The following is a 19,604-nucleotide window of genomic DNA, read 5'->3' on the forward strand; positions in this document are numbered from 1 at the left end:
TATATTTTCAGTAAATAGGGCTGAGAAGGGGAAAAAATTGTGATTTATTGTTCAACAATAATGGAGTACATTCCACAATAGGCAGTACACATACCCCAAAAAAAAAAAATTGAGAGATTTGTAGACTTCAAGAAAAAATCACTCAAACTATAATTATCAAATAATTGTAAGAACAAATTATGGGCTTTCAATTGAAAATCACATTACAAAAACCATTCAAGTATCAAAAACATGATGCAACAATCAAGCATAATAGGGATTTATATGTACCTTGCACCGTACGTATGTTGGGGAAGATTGTAAGAAACTCCTGACACAATACCCACGATCATAGCTTGGTTAAAATCTTTCACAACCTTCAATTCTTCTTTCCTAGTTTTTCCTTTGTAAAGACCCATATTTATATTATTGTCTAAAGCTTAACATCACTTCCACAATAAGTTAGCTCGACTTATCCTATTTATGATGGACCATACTGACTTAATCATGTACAGAGACTCTGAAAGTTTCGAGACTAACCTGATAATTAATCATGCCCACAATAATGGAAACTTTCTAACCATCATCCATTACAATAATTATAGAGTAAGAGACCAACATGAACAATTGAATTTATTTAAAAAAAAAAAACCGTAATTGCCCAATACAATAGAGTAAATAAGACAGAGAGAGAGAGAGAGAGAAATCACCAAAAAAACAATACAGAGAGTGAGGTAAGAGCACAGATATGAGAAGTGAATGAATGAAACGTGTGGGACTCTATCCAGAATTGTGACACTCACTGAGAAACTTGAATTTACTCTTCCATGACCTTGTTGCCTCTTCTCCACTGTTCACCCTCGATTACAAGTAGCCCATCCTTGTTTCGTATGCGGAGAGGATCCTTCTTCAACCTGGGACAGTTACTCACCTTCACTTCTCTTATAAGGGGGCAATGCAATGTAGTCTGATCTGTGCACACCCCAGTTAATGTTGGTAGGTCTTCCAGCTTTAAAACCTCCAGCCTTGGGAAGAGTGAGATGATTCCACCCTCCCCAACTTCTTCTTCTTCCTCTTCCTCTGCTTCAATAAGTACTTCCAATCTCACACAATGCCCAACTCTAATTTCCTTCAAGTTGTTAAATAGGCGTGGCATTTCCTCCGTGAAGACCATCGTCAAGCTATTACATTTCTCAATTACTATCAATGACAGTTGACCAAAGCAATTTAGTGGTTCCAGACTAACCCATGTCCTTCTCAATTTTGGCAATCCTTCTAGGTGTAACTCGTGAAGGTAATATTGGTTGGGGTAGACATCCTGACGATCCAACACCACCTCCAAGTCTTCACAGTTTCTAATTACAGTTAATACAGAACCAATGCGCACACATGACAAACCTGGGCAATCCTCAATTATTAACTGCCATAGATTTTGGGATTTATCAAGGTTGAGAGCTTCTAGAGCATCTTGTTTTTCGACTGTGCAATGATTCAGACTCAAGGCAATAATCTTGTTGGCCAAAGGTTTAAACCAATCAGAAATAATGATATCTTCAAATGAAATGGAAAGAGATGTTAAATAAGTCAAGCAGGACAACTCCCTCACATCAATGATGGACTCGCCACTAGTAGACTCACTCCCATCCATTTTTTCATCTTCTTCACCAGAATTCACTCTCCATTTTATTTTATTGGATGCATAAAATCTTAATTCCTCCAAATTGTACAAACCAGAAATTACCCCAGCTGGAATAGAAACTTTGGAAAATTTCACATCCAAGTATCTTAATCTCTCACATTCAGATCCTCCGAGGATTTGCTGGTCCAACTGAGAGCACCAACCCAAATCTAAAACTTGGAGTTGTCGGAGCATTCCTAGTACAGGCAAAGGCAATGCTCTCAACCTTTTGCACATATGTAGCCTAAGCACCCGAAGATTCACCAAACACGACAAAGAATTTGGGAGAGATACTAAATTCTGTGACTTAGAAAGATCGAGTACTCTAAGATGCCCCATGTGTTGCAAGAAATTTGTTTGGGGAATAACACTGAAGTGCTTATTTTCCCTGAATAAGAAAGCAGTTAGCTTTTGGCATGTCTCTCCCAACTCTGGGAACTTCTTTATTTGGGTACCTATTAATGAAATCCTTGATGCATTTACCCACTCATGAGCCCTTGGTGCCTCTTTAACTGATATACCTGTCCTATTCAAGAACTTGATGCTACTGTCAGAGTACTCTGAAGAAGTGATCCAAAGTGCAAGGTCTCGCATGATATTATGCACCCTCACACTACCTTTCTCCTCCCCATCTTCCAACATGCAAGATTTTTTCAAACTCTGAATCAGATCCTCAAATTTATCCCTTGAAGCTTTCAAACTCCCTAACTGATCTACTATTACCTCTCCAACCCAATAATTTAACATGTCGTCTAGGTCTCCCCTTATGTTATAGTCTTCAGGGAAACAGGCACAGTAGAGAAAGAGACTCTTGAGCATTTCATTGTCCAAACTATCATAACTGAATTTCAAAGGAAGAAGTACTTCATCTATCATACCTCGGAAATCTTTGTCTAATTGCTTCATTTCCCTCAAGGCATTCTCCCACATTTCAACTCCCTGTTGTTTTGCCATTGCATGGGCCACAATGACAATTGCGAGGGGAAGACCCTTGCACCTTCGAACAATTTTTTCAGCACAGGGCTTTATATCATTAGTAGCAACATGTTCACCAGCTTTTTCAACAAAGAGATCCCATGACTCAGATTCTGACAGTGGATGCACATTTATTGTTTTCGTAGCACCCATATCAATGCATGTTTCTCGATTTCGACTGGTCACTAAGATCTTGCTTCCTTTGTCATTTGGAGGGCGAGGGATTCCAACATCCTCCAGCATTAATTCGGTCCACACATCATCCAAGATTAGAAGAAATTTCTTCTGCATTAGGGCATTGAACAATGCAACAGCTTCATGACTATCATCTGGTAATCCAAGGCGCTTACTGATATAGGTTTGGATACGCCGTATGTTAGGAGTGGCAGACACTGTGACCATTATCACAGTCTCAAAAGGTATGTCTACTCCGTTGGCCAAATCTCTTTTCAAGCGATTGTTTACTTCTTTGGCCAAGGTGGTTTTACCCACTCCCCCCATACCATGTACCCCAATTATGCCAAAACATGGATCAGGATCACATATCCAATCAAACATCTGCTGCAGCATGCTTTTGGTTGATGGCTGGTTCTTGATTATCAACTTGTTTGGGATCTCTATCACAGGCTCTGGAGAAAGCGGCCTTGTCACTTGCTTTTTTCTCTTGGTATATCGGATGACGTCTTTCACTATCTTTTGAATCAACTCTTCTTCCCTGCAATAGGAACCCCAAATAGAATGGATAAGAAACAAAGATTATAGATAAAATTACCTAAAATCACGTAGCTGAAGTTAATTGCATGCATAGCTGAAGTTGAGACAATACAACAAAAGTATATCTCCCATACATCAGAATATGAGTAATAAGCTACACTAATAAATTAAGTTTCTGGTTTAAGTACAAATATAAGCACCTATTTTAGAAACCAAAATCAACCCATGGCCCATTATGGAAGCTTGAAGCCTTCCTTTGACTATCCCAATGTCTTCAATGTGGCATTTTTGTTTAGATCAATTTTTCTGGATATGTTTCAATCCAAAAAAAAAATAAACAAAAAAAAAAAAATTATGAATATTTTGTCCAAATCATCGTCATTTATTCATTTAGTGGATATTAGCCCAGTAATATTTATTCATGTGGATAGATATTTAAAGCCTCAAAAATTATAAAAATGCACTTTTAATTTGCCATCACTAAGGCAACTTTTTTTTTTGAAGGTGACTAAATAAATATAATAAAACCTCAAAGAGAAAAGGAGAAAAAGATTACAAGTGAAAAAAATAGAGAGCGAGCCTAATACTGTGACGACTCCTCATCTCCTTACGCAAAGCAGAGATTCGAGTGTCTTCCCAATGGAGTGCCTCTTCTTTTTTACTTCAACTCTGGCTCATCATCCACTAGGTTTTCAACATGTTGAATTACTTCCTTCGTATACTTTAACTCAAGATCTTCTCTTTAGAGAGACAATCTATGGAGGCTTTGTGCCAATCCGAGATATGAAGAAATCATTTTCCTTCATTATACTTCAAAATGTGGTTATCATCCACATTTACAACCCCATCATTAATTCATTGATACAAAAAATGCATGGGTTAGAATCGTAAGATAGTGAATCACACATTGGAAATGGAGCACCAAACTTAACATATGATTAATCTAGATCAGGAAAGGCTCTCATCTCAAATTGGTTTAACTAAAAAGAAGGTTCCACATGGTACCACAGCTAACATATCCGTTTCCTTGAGAAGTTTAGTGTGTATAAAATTATATTATTGTTATTATTCGTATGAGTCACCTTCCTAGGCACCATGGCCATGATTTTGTATCATGTGGTAGGCTAGATGGATTTTGCTCCAAAAATAAAAAATAAGAAGGGAACTGTGCAATCTTCATCTAATCAAGCTTAGCTCTAAACTTTGAAAGTTGACCCATTCAAAGTGTCCTCTGCACATCTAGCAGCTCAGGCTTCATTTGGTTGCAAGAGGAATGAAAGGAATGGGAAATGAAATATTCATACTTAAAAAAGAAATATTTGTAAATGAAATAACCTAGAGGGGGATGAATAGGTTATACTAATGGAATTTTAATTCTTTTCGAAATAATGTCCCAAGTACGATTGTAAATTAGAAATGCAGAATAAGATAGAATAGACACAATCACACAACACCAAGAATTATAGTGATTCAACTCAACCTGAGTCTAGTCCAGTCCCTACAAGATCCTCTTGTAAGGTATTTCACTAGTTTTTTCCTTCAGTTCAGTAGGTAGGGAAGAAACCTTTTACAAAATCTTTTAAGGAGAAGAGTATCTGTACAAATCCCTTTGCAGGTAGAGAGGCACCTATTACAATCTCCTTCAAGGTGGAGAGGCACCTTACTCTTTTAAGGATAAGAAGATCCTTACACAAATCCTAGGTACAGTCTAGGAATTAATGTAAAATAGTAAAATAGATAATGGGATAAGAGGGTTACTTCTGGTGTGGTGCAAATGATGAATATGATAATGAAATGATGCATCTAGTCTTCTCTAAGTCTTTGACTTGCATAATGAGAGTATGAAAGACTTTGATGGAGCCTTGAGCTTTTCGTTGTGAAATAGTGAAGACCAAATTGCTCAAGTAAATAGAATGCCTTTTGACTATGAATGATCACAATAGTGCTCCTAATACTAAGACTTAATTGTTATTTAATAAAGAGCATCTTAGGTATTTATAGGTGAGCTTAGGAGATCATTTTAGGCAGCAAATTACACTCTAACGATCATATTCTGGTTCCACTGGTCAACCGCTATAGGAAGCCGATCGACCAAAAAGAGCCGTTGGGGCAAAAATATAGCCGTTGGAGGTGTTCCAGGCATGTGCCGATTGACCAAAACTTTCAGTCGATCGACCGGATATGGCATCGAATAGTTTCGGTCGACTACCTACAGTTTTGTCCGAAATTTGACAGACAACTGTCATACTGACCAGTTGCCAGTAATTCAACAATATCTTTTTGGTCTGACTTTTGATTGACCCGATTCAAGTTGCCTTGGAATCATGACTTGATTCCCTACAACTTTTATGAGGGGTTCATCTCTTGATACCAACCCTAAGGGTTACCCAAAATGCCCTTGTATCTGGTCATTGTGTTTTTCACAGAATATCACTAGAACATATATTTCTAAATATGTTCTACCCCACTTATAGAGTTCCATACTTGGTCAAAGGATGTCCTAAGGTCATTCTAGTATGATGATATGCAATGCATGGTGTGCGTGCACATATACATGCATAGAAAGTATAAGTTACAATATGAAGAATCTAATATATCCTACAAGTCTTCATCTTGACTTGATACTTGGAATCTTCATCATCACTTGATGTTTTCACTTTTGCACTTCATCATCTAAGTCTTTATCTTGTCTTGAAGCTTCCACTCTTGGTCTTCGTGTCTTGACTTAATACTCCGATTATGCATAGCTTGAGATATCTTCTTGTACTAACCACCACTTAGCACACACAGTTAAAGTTATTGTTTGTTTGTTTGTTATTACCAAAACATTTATAGGAGTTTGGGGCATATTCCCAACAATAATCATTACCCCATGTGACTATATCATCAACTTCAAATTATTTCATATTTGGTTATTAAATTTCACTTTACTTCGCATCCAAAACATGGGATCACATGGGATCACAAGTAAAATATGTAAAATATCAAGTAAAATAAAAATTACAAGTAAAACATGGCCAACCCTATGATATGTAAAATAAAAATTACAAGTAAAATGTCATTATTAAATACAATTAAAAAATGAAATAGTTTATATAATCACATGGGACCACATGGAGTAATGATTATAAATATCATATTTAAGTACGAAAATTTTACTTCCCTTCCCCTTAAATATCCATTGCAATCAAACATAGCCTTAGATTGTCCTACTTTACATGCTACATGGTAGAAAGCATAGGATTCTAGTTTTCCTTCTCGAGCCGACCCACCAAGAAATTAGAACTAATTGAGTTGGATAGGGCTGGCCAAAGGTTCAAACTCCATACTAGAGGTTATTAATTCCATCAGAGCAGCAGCAACAGCAACACTTGAACCAGCTAGCTTGCCCTGCTTGGCATCTTATATAGATTCAGGACAATGCATGTATGTGTGCATTGTAAGAGACTAACTACATACTAGTCTACGTCAATATTTGTATGTCACTGTTACTACCGAAAATCCCTATGAGCAGACCCTGCACAAGCACAGAAGGCAGAGGCCCAGAGGTTTCTCCTGGATTAGTCCTCCGATGCCCAAGTTAGTGACCGACAGAACAGTGTTTTTACAAGAGTAATGGTGGGTGTCAGCGTACCTCCTCTAGGTTCCTTTTCGGTTCCCTCTTATAGGGTTTCTCGGCCTAGGGTTTCAGGAACCCCTCCTTGGGAATCTTCTCCTCACGTGGTTCAAAGCCTTGTAGCCTATCGGATGGGTGACACGTGTCCCTCCCTCAGATGCCACGTGTTCTCGCTTTATTGGGTGACAAATTCTGTCGTATCAGCAGCCCCCTTACTTCCACTAGGAGGCTCTTTAGTGGGAGTAACTACCTAATTTCTCTTTCGAGTGCCCCTTCAACCTTCGGCTTCGGCTTCGGCGTTCATCTTAAAAACACAGCCTCCGATTAGTTTTGCTAGGTCCTGGCCTGAGACACCAACCTAGGTTATGACCTTCGGTCAGGTTCACTCGGCCTTCACCTGAGCTCCCTACCAAGGTTACGACCTTTGGTCAGATCTGCTCAACCTTTTCCTGAGTCCCCTACCAAGGTTGTGACCTTCGGTCAGGTCTACTCGACCTTGGCCTTACTTCCCTACCGAGGTTGTGACTTTCGATCAGGTCCACTTGGGCTTTGCCTGAGTTCCCTATCGAGATTGTGACCTTTGGTCAGGTCCACTCGGCCTTGGCCTGAGTCCCCTACCGAGGTTGTGACCTTTGGTCAGGTCCACTCGGCCTTAGCCTGAGTTTCGTACTGAGATTATGACCTTTGGTCAGGTCCACTCGGCCTTGGCCTGAGTCCCCTACTAAGATCGTGACCTTTGGTCAGGTTTGCCCAGCCTTTGCCTAAGTCCCCTACCAAGGTTATGACCTTCGGCCAGGTCTGCTCGAATCCATGCGCGGTGATAAGCTCATGCGCTTTGCTCGAGTGTACTTCGGGAACCCCACGTGGATGACGTGTACTGCATTTAATGAGGTTAGGGAGTCGTATAGATGCACTGTGGCCTAAAAATAGTGTCACTTTCTCTCATTTTGTCATCTTCTACTCATTTCTCTGACCCTTCGTCCTTCGTCCTTCGTCCTTAACTTTCCTCTAATCTTCGGTTCGGCTAGTCATTCAGAAGTAAGTTATGTTTAGCTCTTTAGGTAGTGGCCTCTCGTCATCCGAGGGCGCGGTTTCTAGGTGTCGGAGTCCCTGTCAGGTTCGAAGGATGTCCTTAGACTCGTCCTCCACATCCACATCTTCATCTTCGGATGTCTCCTTATCCTCTACTGCCAGTGACATGAGTGGTGGAGGTATTAGGGAGGGGCTTCTCGACTCCAGGGTCTAGGAAAACGAGTCCCTGGAGGTCGAAGCCAGAAATATAGTTTCGACCATGACCGAGGAGGAGCTAATGGAGCTCTACGCATAATGTAGTGTCCCAGACGAGTTCGTCCTTCGAATACCGAGGCCCAAAGATAGAGCAAGCTACCAAAATCCTGAAGAGCTTTGCTTCTATCGAGATGCCTTCAAGGCCGGGCTTCGGCTTCCCCTTTACCCCTTCTTCAGCCAGGTGTTTCGGCACTGTGGCATCTCTCCAGCCCAGCTGACCCCGAACGGGTGGCAGCAAGTCCTCAGCGTCATCGTCTTCTTATCTCGAATGGGGAGACCTCTCTCCCTTCCTCTCTTCCTCAACTGTATGTCTCTTGGTTCCAGTAAGGGGGACTCGGGCTAGTACTACTTCTGCCCTAGGAAAGACTTCTGATTCCTGAACCGATACCCAACCTCGATACACGGTTGGAAGTTGAAGTTCTTTTTTGTGTGGGTGTCCGAAGGGTTCCCCTTCGGTAATACTTGAGACATCCCAGACCTAAAGGACGTGAACTCTGCACCTACCCTCTTTGAGATAGATGCAGAGTCACTGTCGATGGCTAAGTACAAGACCCTCCGTTGACCTATCGAGTCCAGTAGCCTTCAGTCGGATGCCTTCCTATTCCTGTTCGGGCTTAGCCCGAGTGAGTCCTAGGTTTGCACATGTTTTTGCTTCAGATTTAGCATTCTCATACTGATCTTGACCCTCTTTGTTGTAGTGTAAATTTTGAGAGCAGAAGCTAGAGCTATCGCGGCCAAGAGACAGGCCCAGCTGAAGGAGGCCAGGGCCCAAGACGCCCAGCAGAGGCAGCTGAAGAAAGGCAAGAAAAGAGGGGTTTCGACTTCCAACACCCTCCTAAGGAAGAAGCCTAGGTCCGAAGACCCTACCACCGAGGCCGTTCAGGCACTGGAGGCCCTAAGCCGCGATGCATCCTCTCCGAGAGCCTCCTCCCCTGGTGCTGACTTTCGAAGCCCGAGAGGAAGTCATTTTCAGGCCAAAGTCGGGTTGTCCCTCGGTTGTCCATCAAATAAGACAAGACACTTTCCATTGGGCTGGTTACCCGAGAGCTCATCCAGAAGGGGAGCCTACCAGGAGACGCGGCCTAGGCCCAAAGCCAAGGGACCAAGGCCATGATTACAAGCACTTGCGTGTTTATGGCAGCGGTAATCTTCAGCCTTCGGCCTTTAGTAATTTTTTCCTTTTTTCATTTTTTTTCTAACTATTGATCTCTTTCAGGCTCAGAACCAAGTCGTCCAACTGACTATCTGGGCCGAAGCCCTGGCTAGGGACCTCCAGGTGTCTGAGCGTGAAAAGTCGGCACTCGACAAGGAGCGCATAGTCCTCCTTGAGAAAGTGGAACATCTGGAGGCTGACCTCCTCCATGCACAGTAGAAAGCGATCGAAAGCTTAGAGAACTAGAGGCGCAGATGGTGGCGAAGCTAAGGGAGGTCGAAGCCTTAACTGTCGAGAGCTACAAGTCCTCTGAGGACTTTTGGGAGGTGGTAAAGTGCACGAACACCCCCGGATTCATCATGGGCAACACCGATGTTCAAGATTGGGTCCTCAAACATCATCCCGAGGTATCCTTCGAGGGGAGTGGCCTCATCTTTGAGGAGGATGCCGATGCAACTCCTGCCGCCACCAAGGTCGCAGATGGCGAGGATAGTGGCAGTGAGGGAGAGGGGGTCCAGGTTTCTTGTGAGGTCCCTCTTACTCCTGGGAGAGGAGACTCCGATGTAGACACTGTGGACCATGCCGGGGACGAGGCCATCCCTCTCGCAGACGCTCCATGAGGCTTCTCTTTGTAACTTAGCCTCTTTTTTTTGTAATTTTGGCTTTTGGGTATCTTTATATAATTTTGGCCTTCAAGCATCTTCATGTAATTTTGGCCTTTGGGCATCTTCATGTAATTCTAGCCTTCGGGCGTCTCTATAAATGAAATGCCTTTTGTTCAGATTTGTCTTATCGATTTGCCTTTTACCTTGTTTTTTTTTTCTTTACAATCCCGAAGACCGATTCTGAATCTGAAGGTATTTTCCAGATCTTCGACCTACAGGTTTGGTCCTATTAAGTCATTGGTTTGACAGTGGGGGAATAAAGGCCGAGGCTCCCTCGTACCTCGGGGTGTCTTCATTCAGCCCCCGCCGCAGGTGCTTCCTTCCTAACCCCTACCTGTTGTCAGCTCTCAACTAAGGTCCTATCTAAGGTTCCTGGCTAGGTCTGCTCTACCTTGGCCTGAGCTCCCAACCAAGGTTATTCTTTTGACCATTTTTTCTCTGCTTTAACCCGAGGGCCCGATCGAAGTGAGTGCTTTGTGTTAGCAATTATTGGGAAGCGATTGCCGTAAGCCAGCACATATATTTATGAAATGAGAATCCTTCGGAGTGTTTGGGATGGAGAGTTACAACTCGGAAGTGCTTAGGGAAAAAATTACGAAATGTAAATGTAAATGTGCATGCTACTTCACTACTGGTAGAATTTCCTCAAGTTCTTCGAGTTCCATGATCGGGGTAACTTTTCTCCCCCCATAGTCTCTAGGTGATAAGACCCTGATTATATTATCCTCGAGACTCTGTAAGGACTTTTCCAATTTGGAGCTAGCTCTCCTTGATGCCTCGAGTCTGATATCTCTGACCTTCTGAGGACAAGGTCACCCATTCTGAACTCGTTCCTTCGGACTTTGGAGTTGTAATACCTCGCAACCTTTTGTTGGTAGAGGCGATCCTTTCTTGTGAGGCGTCTCTGACCTCAGTCAAGAGGTCTAAATTAGCTCGGAGTCCTTTGTCGTTTTCTTCTTCATTGTAATACTAAATCCGATAGGTTGCAGCTCCTACCTCTATCGGGAGTACAGCTTCGGTGCCGTAGGTTAAAATGAAGGGTGTTTCTCCGGTGGCTGATCTCTCAGTTGTGCGTTAAGCCCAGAGGATGTTATATAATTCTTCTACCCATAACCCTTTGGCTTCATCCAGTCACTTCTTTATCCCTCGGAGCAGGGTACGATTGGTTGTCTCTGTCAATCCATTGGTCGATGGGTAACCGATGGACGTTTTCATGTGGTCAATGCCGAGGGAATCACAAAACAAGCCAAATTCAGGTTGGCAAACTAAGTTCCATTGTCCGTTACCACCACCCGGGGGATTCCAAATCGATAGACTACCACCCTCTCGAAGAAGTCCCTTACATTCTTTTCGGATATCGTAGCCAGGGCTTCGGCTTCAGCCCACTTCGTGAAGTAGTCTACCGTCACCACAACAAACTTTCTTTACCTCATGGCCAGGGGAACAGGCCTAGGATGTCCATTCCCCACATGGAAAATGGTACCGGGCTTGACAGGGAAGAAAGCTCGGTAGGGTGCCGTCGAAGGACGGGGGCGAACATCTGACACTTAACGCACTTTCTGACGAACAACTCCGCATCCTTCCTCATGGTTGGCTAAAACAAGCCCTACCTCAATACTTTATGGGCCAAGGCCCGGGCTCCGAGGTTTTGGCTGCATATCACTTCATGTACTTCTCGGAGTGCGTACTCACCATCGGCAGGGTTCAGGCACTTGAGGTACGGTGTGGTGAACCCTATTTTGTATAGCATCTCATCCTTAAATAGGAAACATGCTGACCACATTCGTACCTTCCTTGCCTCATCCCTGTCCTTGGGGAGTATTCCTTCCTTCAGATATTCGATTATGGCATCCATCCAGCTAGGGCCATCCTCGCCAATAGGTAATACCTCCCGGGGTCCGTCGGTGCTTGGTTGGGGTAATACTTCAAAATACACTGATCATCCAAGGTCTGTGAAGTCAGAGGTGATCAATTGTAATAGCGCGTCTGCGCTGGCATTCTCTTCCTGTGGCACCTGCCTTACCTCGAACTCCTTGAAGGCTGTTACTTTCTCTCGCATCGTCTTCAAGTACTCGGCCATCCTTTGCTCCTTGGCTTCATAGTCCCCATTCACCTGTAGCACCACGAGCTGTGCGTCACTCTGCACTACTAACTCCTGTACCATCAAGGCCCACGCCAGATTTATTCCGATTATTAGTGCTTCGTACTCAGCTTCATTGTTGGATGCATCAAAGTTTAACCATATTGCATACTCGATTTTGAATCCCTTGGGGGTAACAAGTATGATCCCAGCACCGCTTCCCGCACTGTTAGATGCACCATCCACATACAATGTCCAAGTCCTTTCTGCCTGAGCCTCGATAGACTCCTGGGGTTCATCTGGGAGCATTGTATCGGCTATAAAGTCCGCTAGGGCCTGTGCTTTTATTACAGTTCTCAGTTTGTACTGGGTCAAATTCTCCCAATTCTACGGTCCAGTTTACTAGGTGGCCGGACATATCCAGCCTCTATAGTATCTTCTTTAGAGGTTGGTCTGTGAGCACGCACACCGTGTGTGACTGGATATAGGGCCTCGGCTTTCTTACCACTATCACCAAGGCGTATGTTACTTTTCCATCTTTCTGTGTCTTGTTTCTGCGTCCAAAAGGGTTCGACTAACGTAATATATTGGCCGTTGTTGTCTTCTTTCTTCCTTTATTAGTATCGCGCTTACTGCCACAACCGATACAGCTAGGTATAACTACAAGGTATCCCCTGTATTTGGCTTTGTCCGTAGTGGGGGCGTCGCTAGGTATTCTTTCAATAGTTCGAAGGACTTTTCGCACTCCTCTGTCCACTCGAACTTTTTTGACCCCTTCAAGGTTTTGAAGAAAGGAAAGCACTTATCAACTAACCGAGACATGAACCGTCCTAGGGCAGCGACTCTACCTGTGAGCTTCTGGACTTGCTTCACATTCTGTGGTGACCTCATATCTCGGATGGCCTGTATTTTCTTCGGGTTGGCCTTGAGTCCCCTCTCCAAAACTATGAAGCCGAGGAACTTTCCCAATGCTACTCCGAACGCACACTTTGTTGGATTCAGCTTCATGTTGTATTGCCTTAATACTTCGAACGCCTTTTCTAGGTCTCAAATATGGTGTTTCGCCTTCAGGCTTTTCACTACCATGTCATCCACGTACACCTCCATAGTCTTTCTGATCAGCCCCTTGAAGATCTTGTTTACTAACCTTTGATAAGTGGCCCCCACGTTTTTTAGTCCGAAGGGAATTACTTCGTAGCAGTAAAGTCCTCCCTTGGTCACGAAGGATGTCTTCGGAACATCTTCCTCACACATCTTGATCTGATAGTATCTCAAGTACACGTCCATGAAGCTTAGAGCCTCATGTCCCGAAGTGGCGTCGATGAGAAGGTCTATCTTTGGTAAGGGGTAGCTGTCTTTTGGGCAGGCCTTGTTTAAATCCGTGAATTCAATGCAGATCTTCCAATTCTCGTTTGCCTTTGGGACCATAACCAAGTTGGATATCTATTCACGGTATTGGATTTTACAGATGAACTTTGCTTCTAGTAACTTCTCTATCTCCTCATCTATCTTCTGCTGCCTTTCAGGGGCGAAGCTCCTCTTCTTCTGCTGTATCGGCTTTTTAGTCAGGTCGATGCTCAGACGATGCTCTATTACTTCTCGTTCTATCCCAGGCATGTCTGAGGTCGACCAGGTGAAGGCATCAGAATTGCCTCGAAGGAATGAGATGAGTTTTTCCTGTTGCTGTCTTGGCATTATAGCCCTGACTTGGAATTGGCGAGTACTATCCCCTTCTTCGGCTTTAACTTGTATCAGCTCCTCTCTCCCCTCTGACAATTTGTATCATCACGTAGATCTTCTATCAAGAGCACTTCGCCCGCCTTTTCCTTTCCCCATAAGGTGGTGGCGTAGCACTTCCGGGACGCCTCCTGATCGCCTTGACACTCCCCAACCCCATTCTTAGTTGGGAACTTCATCTTGAGGTGTGGTGTGGAGATGAAAGCCTTTAATAAGTTTAAGCCAACTCTCCCTAGTGTGGCATTGTACGTTGAAGAGATATCTACTACCAAGAAGTTGATCATAACTGTTACCTGGCGGTCTCCGATGCCTGCCCTTACCGACAGCTCAACCGACCCTTATACTTTGACCGGGGCCCCCGAGAACCCTTGCAACGGGTGTTCGACCTTCTTCATATTTCTTTTATCTAGACCCATCTTCTGGAAGGCTTCAAGGAATAGGATATCAGCTGAGCTGCCGTTATCCACCAAGATCCTTTTTACTCTGCAATCGAATACAGTTATGGTGATTTCCAGGGCATCGTCATATGGCGTTTGCACCCCTTCCAAGTCATCATCCGAGAAGGAGATAACCGTCCCCGTCCTTGCCCTCTTGTTTGACCATTCAGCCATATGCACGCTTCTCGCATTGGTTTTTACTTTCTTGGCCAAGATGAAACTATCTCCAGCTGTTAGGCCGCCACTGATAGTTGCTATAACCCTAGTTGGGCTTTTATGATCATCACGAGGGCGATGGTTAGCTTCCTCAAGTGTTCGGTCACTTTGTCGTTCCTGATTGGCCCTGCGAGCTTGCCCCCTTCTTTCACGGTGGCCTCTACTGTCTCTTTGGCAATTGTCCCTACGGTCATTTTCATCTTGGGCATCCTCCTTTTCGCGGTCTACGAAATCGACCTAGATATCCTCTTCAGATCATTCCTGCGATCTCTCCTTTCAAGTGCCAACAATCTTCGGTGTCATGGTTGTGGCCTCTGTGGAAGTGGCAATACTTGTCCATGTTGCGTCTCTTAAGATGTCGTCCCATCTTCCCAGGCCACTTCATGACTCTGGCGTCTAGGGTTTCTTTTATCTACATTAGCACGTCCATCCATCTCCGGTTTAGCGGTGCATATCTCTCAAACTTCTTCGGTCGACTGGGTGCCTGATCACGTTTAGACTTTCGTCTCTTTCCCTCGGAAGATTTGTCATCATCCCTTGAGGTCCTTTTACTCCTCGTCTTTGCTTCATCTTCCTCATCAGCTTGGAGGGTTTCTTCCATCTGAATATACTTATCACACTAAGCCCTCAACTCAGCTAGGTTCTTCGGTGTATGCTTCGCCAAAGACTTTTTAGCTCTTTATCTTTGACGCCTCCCAACAAGGTCGTGAACTCTTCTTTCGGGTCCAAACCTCTGATCATGATCTTCTCCTGCTGGAAGCGCTTCATGTAGCTTCGCAGTGACTCTCCTTCATGTTGTTTGATGTTGGTCAGGTTCAATGTGGTCTTCTAAAGGGATTGGCTACTGAAGAATCCCCTCATGAAGAAGTAACTCAAATCACTGAAGCTGTGAATCAATTTCGTCGACAGGCGGTTGTACCATAACCTTGCCACTCCTCTGAATGTTAAAGGAAAGGCGTGACACATGATGTTTTTCAAGACTCGATGAAACTGCATCGCAACCTTGAAGCCTTCCAGATGATCGACGGGGTCTCTAGACTGGTCGTAGGTGTCAAATTTGGGTAGACGAAAACTGATCGGGAGCGGGTCCCTCATGACCTCATCGACTAGAGCCGTGTCATTAGTGAGGTCCAACTCGCGAGTTCCTGTCTGGTTTTCTGCAACCTTTCGAATCTCGTCTTTCAGGTCTAGGATCATCTGCTTCAACCCTGATTCCTCATGTCTCTGTCTGTCTCCTTGGCGTGGTCCCTCATGCCTAGCCCCGGTGGCGCGCCGCGTCCTTTCTTTGGGTGCGGGGATTTCCCTCATGGCTTGGTTTTGAGGATTCTGGCTAGACCTTATCGATCCTGAACTACTCCAGCCCTCGTCTTAGGCTCGCTTTGGCTGGACATGGGAGCCTCGCGGTGCTCCGTCGGTCCTTTGAGAGACGACCTTGGAGACCTCCTTTATTGTCTCGATCATTCGATCATACTTCTCCTGAAGGGCGTTGAACTGCTCCCTTGTCACATATTCCTACGCCCTAAGAGGGGGTGGAAGATTACTATTTCCATGTACCGAATATCCGGCCGAGCGCTGGTCCCTTCAGAACCTTCCTGATCATTGTTTCCCCGTACTTCACCGATTTTCGTTGAGGGGGGAGCCCTCCTGAAGCTTCCCCCTCATCCATGTTTATACTCGGCGCTGCTCTGGTTTTCTTACAATTGTAGGTTTTCCCCACCATTACTGTCGTTCCCACAGACGGCGCAAATCTGTTACTGCTAAAAATCCCTATGAGCCGACCCTGCACAAGCACAAAAGGCAGAGGCCCGGAGGTTTCTCCGGGATTAGTCCTCCAATGCCCAAGTTAGTGACCGACAGAACAGTGTTTTTACCGGAGTAATGGTAGGTGTCGGCGTACCTCCTCCAGGTTCCTTTTCGGTTCCCTCTTATAGGGTTTCTCGGCCTAGGGTTTTGGGAACCCCTCCTTGGGAATCTTCTCCTCACGTGGTTTGAAGCCTTGCGACCTCTATCGGATGGACGACACCTGTCCTTCCCTTAGATGCCATGTGTCCTCGCTTTATTGGGTGACAAATTCTGTCGTATCAGTCACAATCCAGGATAAGCATGCATGCATGCATACATACATGCGTGCCAGCCATGGGCATACGTTACCAAATGCCCACCTCCTTGGCTCAATTAGAATTGTAGAGTTTATGTGTTTGGAAATATATCTGGTTGGATCCGGCCAATTTCAATCCAGATTATCAGATCAAAATCAGTCTATTCTGGATTGGTCCAGATCGGTCCCAAAATCAGTATATTCTAGGCATCTATTGGTCCATCACAATGTAAATGGGACTCCATTTTGAGTTTATTGTCATAGGCCTTAGCTCCACGAGCGCATGAATTGCACGAGTATCACTAGCAAAAGGATGGAAATTTCATCCTTCCATTATTATTATTATTATTATTATTATTATTATTATTATTATTATTATTATTATTTTAATTGAAATCCTTCCACTACTGAAAGCTATTTGGATTTTTTAGAAATTCGTTGTTATATTAGGCAATCCATGACAGTTTACTACTACAAGTTTTCTTTGTACACATATTTAGCTTCGGGTTACTTTTATAAGTTTTCTTTACATATCAATTGACGATGGCCTTAAATATATATATATATATATATATATATAAATATATTCTCATGGACCTCTAATTGATCTGATTTCAATGTCATCATATCCCTATTTCAAAATTAAGTTGTTGTGAACCAGAATTTTTCAAATTTCTGGGTTTCAATCACAAATTTCTTGTTGGTCAATGATGGCCCTCAAAGTGAAATCTTTTCCCATAGAACTCCAATTGATTTGGTTTTAATGTTGTCAGACCCCACTTCAAAATTTAGGTCATTGAGACCTAGGATTTATCAAATTTCTAGGTTTCCATTACAAATTTCTTGTCGGCCACTGATGGCCGTCGGAAAGGAATATTTTCTAATGGAACTATGATCCAATAAATTTCAATGCCATCCGACCACCTTAAAAAGTTACGTGGATGAGACCTAGAATTTTTCAAATTCCAAGGTCCCGTCATAATTTCACAGATAGCCCTTGAAATAGAATTTTTCTTGTGGACCATCGATTGACCTGATTTTAGTGTCCTCGGGTACCCCTTTCAAAATTAGGTAGTTGAGACCTAGGACTTTCAAAATTTAAGGCTCTACTAAATTTCTTTTTTGGTGAATGAAGGGTTTCAAAATGGAATATTTCCTATGGACCTCCATTTGACCAGATTTCAAAGTTACCATCCCTTTCAAAATTAGGTGTTTTTCATATTCATAAATTACCATGTATGATACCAGGAAACAAAAAAATAAAGTAGCATATTTGTTTTGATTTATGAATGTCTTCGTAGTGGACTTGACTTTACCAAGGACTAATTCTGGATTTTTATAAATTTTAATTAAAAATAATTATTTGTGGTACACTAACTATATTTTAATTCCAATTTAAAATATTATACAATTTTTATGGATTTTTATTAAAAAATTAAATTTTATCTTAAAACTATTTATTTTTATTATTTATCGGATTTTTTATTTTTTATTTTTTATATTTTGGCCAATACCAAAGAAGTGTTACTTAAAAAGCTGAAATGTTTGTCGTATTCATACATGAACATGACCATGTAGATTTTTTCCAACACCTAATACAGAAGACAGTGAGAAGGAAAAAAAAAAAACCCTAAATCCTGATATCCAGCTGGTCTTCCTAACATGGAATTAACAGTCCACACCCCTCTTTTAACTGAGAGCTGATCAAGTCCTCAGAATTATTTTCATACGGGGCTAATCCGCACAGATGAAAATCTACCCATCTAGATCCACACTCCTTTTAACTAAAAACGGTATTATCTCAATTCTCCCTAAAGATTTTGACTGAAATGTTTTCAACTAAGCTCTTCCATGCATCATCTCTGAACCCAACTTATATCTATAACAACTACGTATTAATGAAAGAAAAACAAAAATATCTCAAGGCAGGAAGTGATTTTTACCTGTCAAGAAAGTCTTTCAAGTTCAATCCACATAGTTCACCTGCTATTTTCAGATCTAACCTCCACCTTTCCACCACCTCTCGCTTCAAATTCTCTTCGTGCCGGCGAAAAGGTTCCTCAAAGCTCCCCTTTTGACGCCGTACGTTGGATCCTTCGACACCCATGAGGAACACAGGAATTACCCTTTGCCCATTCTTTTTTCTGCATTCCATTATCAAGGAAAGCTCTTCAAGGCATCGTGTTGAAGAAGCATAGTTCCACGAGAATAAGATTATTGCACATCTTGATTCCTTGATTACTTTCATGACCGCATCAGCAGAGATATGATCTCCTCTTTTCGAGATCTCTGCATCGTCCTTGAATGTTTTGATGTTGGCCTTCTCCAGGAAAGTGTAGAGCTTACTTGCAAAATTGTTACCTGTTTCTTCTCGTTCTTCTTCTTTGTAATTCAGTATTACATCATAATTCCGTCCAGAGGAGGAAGAAGACCGAGTAACAGTGTGGGTTGCCATTAATCTTAAGCAAAAGATAAAGAACTCTGTAGTCTGGAGTCTGAAGTGAGATGGATCACAGACCTACAGACCTCTCTTCTGTAAATATATTTGGATGAAGTTAAACCTCCTTAGGTACACGCGGTCCCATTCCACACGAAAAATTTGGACCTTCCCCGTACGTGCTACCCTGCCAATCACTCTTGATTTTCGACTGAATTGGATTCTAAATTCACGTACGCTGGTATTTGACACCTGTTAAGCACTTAATGGTACGTACCTTCAAATATTCTGAATATTTATATGAATAAAAAAAGAAAGTAATCCTAGCAATTGGCTAGCATAATTGGAAGCTTTGGTTCCGTTACACGTAAGTCCATTATCTTCTTCTTCTTTTTTTTTTTTTTTTGGTTAACCCAATGTAATGTTTTCACGCAGTGAAACCTTATAATATACTCTAATTCGTACAAACAGTGATGTACAGAGAATTGCGACAATCTCATTAGGCATAGTTTCATCTTTAAATTAAATGTAA

At 42.8% G+C, this 19,604-nt stretch overlaps 1 protein-coding gene across 1 annotated transcript; it reads right to left on the reverse strand.

Moving 5' to 3' along the window:
* Positions 1 to 581: 581 nt before the first annotated feature.
* LOC122091105 (disease resistance protein RPS2-like) lies at positions 582 to 19,141 on the reverse strand. Its single transcript, XM_042660931.1, has 2 exons — positions 18,579 to 19,141; positions 582 to 3,347 (listed from the first exon to the last, which is right to left on the reverse strand). The coding sequence occupies exons 1-2, from the start codon at positions 19,088 to 19,090 to the stop codon at positions 797 to 799; spliced, it is 3,063 nt and encodes a 1,020-aa protein (XP_042516865.1). The 5' UTR covers positions 19,091 to 19,141; the 3' UTR covers positions 582 to 796.
* Positions 19,142 to 19,604: the final 463 nt, after the last annotated feature.

This window comes from Macadamia integrifolia, chromosome 10 (genome assembly GCF_013358625.1).
Source record: "Macadamia integrifolia cultivar HAES 741 chromosome 10, SCU_Mint_v3, whole genome shotgun sequence".
Taxonomy (NCBI): Eukaryota; Viridiplantae; Streptophyta; class Magnoliopsida; order Proteales; family Proteaceae; genus Macadamia; species Macadamia integrifolia.

What these genes read in the sequence shown, in the direction of transcription:
- LOC122091105 (XM_042660931.1), bottom strand. Translation starts at nt 19,090, where the DNA reads ATGGCAACCCACACTGTTACTCGGTCTTCTTCCTCCTCTGGACGGAAT. An exon ending in TTGAAAGACTTTCTTGACAG is followed by an intron (nt 3,348 to 18,578) that starts GTAAAAATCACT and finishes TTCCTATTGCAG; the next exon opens with GGAAGAAGAGTTGATTCAAA.